Source organism: Numenius arquata, chromosome 23 (assembly GCF_964106895.1).
Source record: "Numenius arquata chromosome 23, bNumArq3.hap1.1, whole genome shotgun sequence".
NCBI classification, from domain to species: Eukaryota; Metazoa; Chordata; class Aves; order Charadriiformes; family Scolopacidae; genus Numenius; species Numenius arquata.
The window spans coordinates 7,800,931-7,807,609 of record NC_133598.1 but is presented as its reverse complement, the minus strand read 5'-3'; the positions used below and the strand labels follow the sequence as shown (position 1 = coordinate 7,807,609).

Here is a 6,679-nt window from a genome sequence, read left to right as displayed (position 1 = left end):
AGGGGTTAAGGATTTACTGGGTCTGACTGTACCTGGCTCGTGGTTTCTGACCGGCTGGGTACTCGTTATCAGCACTGGGGATCTAAAGCTCAGTCATACCCTGTACCAGCCGCTGCTGCACAGAGCTCACCCCAAACCCATCAGCTTTCGGTGCACTGCACGTGGAAAATGAAACTAAACGTTGCCCCGCAGCCAGGCAGCGAGGGCCCACATGGACCGTGGTGCCGGCACCTGGAAAGAAGCACTTGAGCTGCTGCTCCCCCCTGGGGTGGGGGGCAACCCGGCCTCCCCCACTGCTGAGTTCATCTGGTGCAGGGAGGAAATGCGGCTGAAGGGCAAGAATCGGCAAAACGCTGCTCTGTTTTGTTTCTGAGGGAAACATAGAGATAGACAAAAACACCCAGGCTACTCTATAAATATGTCTCATTTTAATTACTTCAAATTAGTTCCTTGGCATCCACCCCCACCCCACCGCACAGCCTGCTCTGCAGCCAGCACATTTCCTGCCATCGGGGTCGTCTACAGCACAGCAGCCACAGAAAGTCCTTGTGCTCACTCTACTCCCCCCAGCAAAGCAGCAGGGGCTGCAGGGCCTGAGCCCAGGGCTGCGGGAGAGAAGGGGGTGCCTCCGAGGCCAAGCTCCACCAGGCAGCCAAAGAAACTGCAGGGCCTGCGCAGGAGTGGAGACCAGCAGCAGCAGCGGTCCCGTTATTTCACTGCTGGGTGGTCCCTCTGCCCAGAGCAGCTTTGGCCTCTCAAACACCATCGACAGGGAGGAAAGACAGACAGAGGATCTCTGAGTGTTTCTAAGAAGTCACATCTTTGGAAGGCTTCGCAGGTTCTCCTTGCCCCAGGAAATCCCAAGGACACAGCTTCTTGCAGTCACAGCGTCAAACCAGGCCAGGAGAGTGAACCTTCACAGCGAGAACCACTTCAGCAGCCAGGGGGGAAGCGGGGAGAGGGGGCTCCTTCAGAAGAACTTCACCCCTCGGCCATCGTCCAGCGTGATAATTTCAGCCTTGTGCTCTTGCTGCAAGGCTTGCAGGGCTCGGAGCAGCATGGTCTCATCTAAGCCGTGGAACTCTAGGGAAGAACAGAAGATCCCCATCAACAGGAAAGAAAAAAAGAAAAATCATATCAGGAAACAAAGAGGCTTTACAACGTCCAGGGACTGGTGGCAGTGGAGCAGAGGGCTCTGAAGAGCACCTTTCAGGCTCCAGCGCCACAACACTACGGCAGATCCAGAGTCACCAACAGACTCATCCCTCCGTTGCTGCGCCAGGAACAAAGCCTGAAGGTCAGCAGACGAGGGAATGAGTCACAGCAGTCTCAGAGGCAGCGCAGAAGCCAGGCACAAAACCAAAACACCCCGCACCTCCCGCCAGATAAGAGCTGGGCTCTGGGGAGGCTCATGGGGCGGGGGCAGGTTTAAAACGCAAACAGTGATAACAAGGGGAGATGCTCACGCAGAGCGGTAAAAACACCTTTGGAGCGGCACTTGCCAGCGGTGATCGGTGTGAGCTGGCGTAAGACATTTCAAAATATTTAATCCACAGAACTATGACCTGACAATCAACTGTCGACGTCCTCAAATCGGGTGAGCTCTGAAAAGCTGCTCCGGAACGTAAGACATGGTGTTACCTTCGTTCTCCGTGTCCTCTCCACTGGTCAGTTCATACAGTGTGAACACAGAGTTGGTCAGGCCGTTCTTCGACACCTGGAAACACAAAAGCAATTCAGCAAGTCTTGTCTGTGTGATTTAACATCCTCAGCAGGATCTCTCATACATCCCAGTGCAAGTGAAATGGAACATGGACAGCACTCGATGAGGAAAAATATGCTGGAAACGCCCTGGGGCACTGCAGAGTCAAGAAATGACACCTGAGGAAACTAAGATGGTCCCTTTCCTAGCCCCTCTGCTCTTTCTGCCCACGTTTCGCAATAAGGGTTCATGCCATATGAAGGCAAGGCAGTGACACTGCTCTGTCCTCACTAGGGAATAGCCTGCTGTGGGAGGGGACACCTGCACCCGCTGCTCAAACTGCATCTTACAGCATGTGAAAAGCTGTAACACCCCTACGCTTCTCTACAACAGAGAGAAATGGAAGAAGAAAGGTAAAAGCAACAAGGAAGCAAAAGAAAAATATTACAATGGTCTTTTTCACAAGTCACAGCCAAAACCCCCGTCCCCCAGACACAGAAAGCCCAGTGTGGGACCGGACAGCTTCCATGTTCTCACCCACTGATAGATGAGCTTTCCCCATTCTTCTGGCCTCCTCCACATGATCAGAAAACTGGTTTTGTTTTTATCTAACCATTCCAGGTTCCCTAAAATCAACAGGGAGGAGGTATTTAATCAGAGCACAACTCTACAGTAACAATCAAACCCACTGCTTTCACGACGCATGCTGGACACGACACCCACCGGCACCATCAGGTCCCTGCCTCTCCCCGCCTTGTGGCCGCTTACGCCAACTTCCTAAATACCACCATGTCCACAGACATTCATTTCTTTTTGGAGCCCCCTTCTCCCCCTGCGGCTTCACCCGCCCCACGGAGGGGTGGCAGGGATGGCCAGGGACCCTGTGGTGGGCACAGCCCACACCCACCGGCCAGGCTGCAGAGCCCCGGGACTGGCTACCGGCCCCGGGACCGAGCCTGCCCAGCGGCTCCCACCCTCCCTGCCCCGCTAGCTACGGGCCGGGCACCGGCTGCGGGACAGACAGATGGAGGGACAGATGGCACCCACCGTTCTTGCGGAGCTCCTCTAGCACCACCTGGATGGACTCCAGCGGGAGCTTCCCTGGGCACGGGTTAAGGAGGCGGCGGCGGAGCGGGAGAGGGAGGGAGGGGACGGGGAAGGAGCGGGGCCGGGCCCCAAAGGATACGCTGCAGGCGGCGGTTGGCGAAGAGCGGGCTGTCCTGCGCCTCCCGCACCGTCATGGCGGGCAGCCGGTGCCGCTGGCTGTAGGCCAGCGCCAGGGCGCACCAGGCCGAGAGCTGCTTCTGTCGCGTCTCGCCGTTGGGCTGCAGCCTGCGGGAAGGGGGGGGCTCCGCTCAGCGGCCCGGCCGGGCCGGGACCGGGGCCGAGGGGCTCCGCGCGGGGACCTGGCACACCCGGCCCGGCCTAGCCTCTGCCCCGCGGGTCCCGCACCCCCCGGCCCCGCTACCCGGCCCCCGCCCGCACTCACGTGAAGAACGGCGGGAAGCTGTACTGCCAGGGCCACACGAAGCTCATCGCCACCACCGGAACCGCCGCCGCCGCCGTCTTCCGGCTCTCCCTGCCCCGCTTCCGGTCCGCCCCGCCCCGCTTCCGGCCCGCCCTCCGACAGGCCACACCCCTCCGCAACACCGCCCGCCGCGAAAGCCCCGCCCACATCGCGAAACCACGCCCCCTCGCCCAGTCACAGCCCCGCCCCACCCTCACTAAACCCCGCCTCCCTCGCCGCGTAGCCGCGCCTACCGATTAGCCACGCCCCCCCGCCCCGCCACCGCCCCGGGTCCCCGCGGAGCAGAAGAAAAACGTAACGCCAGGCTTTTTTGGGGGGAAAATAGCGTTTAATTCCCCGTCCATGGGGCTGAGCCGGGAAAAGGGGGCAGGACCCACATCTCCGCCGATGCCTCGTGGTCTGCCCACCACAGGCAGGGGGCGGGGCGGCCTTTGGCGGGCAGACCACCCAGCCATGGGGTGTTAGGGCTGAGCTTTGCCATCCTTGCTGCGCCAGATGACCAAAGTGACCAGGAAAGGGATGAGGCAGATGGGGGCGATGATCATGGCCAGCAGGACATCCTCGGGAGGGTCGAAGTAGACCTGGTGCTCCAGGGTGCAGTTGTGGAAGTAGCGGTGGTGGCTCTGGAAGATGTACTGCTCGGCCAGCGCATTGGGGTAGCCGTAGCGTAGGTGGTCGGCCCAGCCCTCCAAGCAGGCCTGCAGAAAGCTGTAGGGCCTGGGGGAGAGAGATGTGGGGTGCTAGGAGGGGATGGGGACGACAGACCCCCCTGGGTAGCCACCTCCTTGGCACAGCAGCACCCCTCTGGACAACCCGGGACTTGCCCTGCACCCCACTGGAGCTGCTGGAGGTGGCCCTGGGTCCCTCAGGAGCTGGCAGCCCATTGGCATGACCCGGGGACTCTCCCCTCATCAATCAATTTCACTGTCTCGGGAGCTGCTACACTTGTGAATCCCTGGGGATGGAGGGGCCACCAGCAACGCCCCCACCTAAAGGTCGCCATGTGCAGCTTCCCCAGCCACGGATGTCCCCAGAGCTCGTCACAGCCCCCCTGCATCCCTGTGGCCGCCCCGTACTTGCTGATGACTTTCCACTCGCACAGCTCCGCCGCCGTCACGTTCCTCATCAGGTCGACGAAGAACTCCCAGCACTTCTGCGTGATGTTGGTGTACGTCTCCTCTGCAGGGGACGGGCGCTGAGCACGGGAAGTGCATCCCTGCCAGACCCCGTCCCTGCCCGCCCCTGCCGGCAGGTGACTCCCTGCACCCAGACCCGCGCCCAGGCTGGCGGGGAGGACACAGGCACAGTGGGGGGCTGGGAGCTGCAGCAGCCCTGAGGTGATGCCCAGTAGGAGGGTGGGCTGCTGCCAGCTGCCCCACTATGCCCAGTGCCAGGAAGGGCTCCGCGGCACAGCCAGGCTAATTTGGGGACGGACAGAGAACACGTGGCCAGGGAAAGGGGGGTCCTGGCCAGGGCACCATTGGCCCCGTGGCTCTGCCTGGCCCTTGCCAAGTCCCGGCACTCACCCACGAGCTGGGCCGTCCAGTTGAACATGGCCATGGGTGGGCTTGTCCTGTTGTCCTGGCCGAAGCCCTCTGCCTCGGTGCCTGTGTGGCAGAGCCCGGTCCCCAGGAGCGCTGCGGAAGGGAGGGGATGGGGTCAGCGGGGGATGAGCACTGGCAGGGGAGCTGCCCTGGCAGAGGCTGGGGTCTGCAGGAGGGAAATGCTGCCGGGTGTCCCTCGGGAGTCAGGGTGCGGGGAACCGTCCTGCCTGGAGCCCGGCGCACACTGGGGCCAGGGCGTCCAGGGGCTGTGGGCAGGGGGCCAGCCAGGCTGTGGGCAGCTGCCCAAGGGCTTGGAGGGGCTGTCTGGGGGCTGCAGACCCTGGGTCATGGCACAGGGGCGAGCTGTGCCCCCCCACCCATGGGGAGCCAGTGCGGGGCCACCCCATTGTCCCGGGTGGCTGCCCTGCAGCCGGACGGGGCCGGGGCAGGAAGAGGAAGCGCTGCCTGTGGCGCAGCGCTGCCGGAGAGCCCCTCCGCCCGCCATCTGCCCCACACCCAGCACGGACCACCATGGGCAGGGGGCATGCGCCACCTCTGCCCTGCCAGCTACTTGCCCGCCGCCTGGTTCCCCAGAGCCCCATGGCCTGAGGAAACCACCCTGTCCATATTCCAGCCTTCGCCAAGGGCGCACGGCGTGGGGCAGCGATGTGGGTCACAAAGTGAACCACCCTGGCTCCTGCGGAGCTCCAGCATGGCCAGGCACTGGCCACGGGGCGCTGCCAGGCTGTCACCATGGCTGTGGCAAGGGCAGCCCACCCTGTCCCGCTCCCAGTCCCTGATGGCGCCGCCCAGCCCCTCTCTGTCCCAGCCCGGGGCTTTGCAGGGTTCCCCAGCTGTTCCCGTGCGATATTTGCCCACGATGGGGGATAAGCGTGGCAGGGACGTCCCACAGCTCCTGGTGCCCTCCTGCCCCTGGCCATGCAGGCGATGGCCACCCCAGCTGCTGCCATGCTGGCCCGTGCCGGGGCAGGCAGTGGGTCGGGCTGAGCTGGGACCCCGTCCCCGGGCCCCACGCGCGGGAGGGCGGCCGCGTGCGGGGTGGTGCGAGGCACGGAGACCTCCCGCCGCCGGCAGCTGTGGCCCCGGGGCCGCCCTGCACTTACCCCAGAGCAGCAGGAGCCCTCGGGAGAGGCGGCCGGAGCCCGTCTGTGTGCGCTGTGCCATCCTGCCAGAGCCTGCCGGCTAACGACCGGGACAAGTATTTCAATGGAAATAACAGGAAGCAACTCCTTTCCTCTGACAGGGGCAGTTTGACTACAGGAGACGTGTGAAAAATGAGATTGCTCAGCGCTGTGCGGACGCGGCGCTCCCGGCGGGACCCCGCAGCCCGGTGCCGGCCCCCGCGGGCATCACCCGGGCAGCCCGCGCCTCACCCGCCCGACGGAGGCTCCGCTCCCCGTGCAGCGCGTCCCGATTCACGAAGCCGCTATTTGTTTACTTGTGTATTTCTCTTTAATCCTGTCTGGGCTGGGTTGTGAAATCCCTTGTCTCCTGCGTGGAGGGCAGGCAGCCCGGCAGCCGGGGGGAGTGGACGGGGAAGCGTAATGTCCCCGGACAGGCGCTGCCGCCCAGCCGCGGGGGCGGCGGGGGGACCCACGGCCCTGACACCCCAGGGTCTGGCTCCCCGGGCACCTGCCCCAGGGCCGGTGTGGCTGGGGCAGCCCCGCGGCCATGGAGGGAAGGGCGGTGGTGGGACCTGCGAGGCCGAGGCAGGGAGAGGGCAGAGACTTGGCTGAGCTTTCCGCTCCTCGGCCCCGACGCCTTCCTCCCTCACCGCCCAGCCCGGCGCCCGCCCAGCTCTGCCGGCACCCCTCGCTCCTGGCACAGCTCCCGCCGGTGGGGCCGCATCCCCCTGCCCGGCAGGGCTGCCGGGGACCACCCCAG

General features: G+C 63.8%; 2 protein-coding genes across 2 annotated transcripts; both read right to left on the bottom strand.

The window, feature by feature from the left end:
• Positions 1-407: 407 nt before the first annotated feature.
• On the bottom strand, positions 408-3,282 carry VPS25 (vacuolar protein sorting 25 homolog). Its single transcript, XM_074162822.1, has 6 exons — positions 3,192-3,282; positions 2,889-3,034; positions 2,750-2,803; positions 2,240-2,328; positions 1,642-1,717; positions 408-1,083 (listed from the first exon to the last, which is right to left on the bottom strand). The coding sequence occupies exons 1-6, from the start codon at positions 3,236-3,238 to the stop codon at positions 971-973; spliced, it is 525 nt and encodes a 174-aa protein (XP_074018923.1). The 5' UTR covers positions 3,239-3,282; the 3' UTR covers positions 408-970.
• A 260-nt stretch (positions 3,283-3,542) lies between these two features.
• Positions 3,543-6,286, bottom strand: RAMP2 (receptor activity modifying protein 2). The gene is made up of 5 exons (XM_074162939.1): positions 6,169-6,286; positions 5,899-6,049; positions 4,757-4,867; positions 4,307-4,409; positions 3,543-3,947 (listed from the first exon to the last, which is right to left on the bottom strand). Exons 2-5 carry the CDS (start codon positions 5,957-5,959, stop codon positions 3,692-3,694), a joined length of 531 nt encoding a protein of 176 aa, XP_074019040.1. The 5' UTR covers positions 5,960-6,049; positions 6,169-6,286; the 3' UTR covers positions 3,543-3,691.
• Between the last annotated feature and the right edge of the window lie 393 nt (positions 6,287-6,679).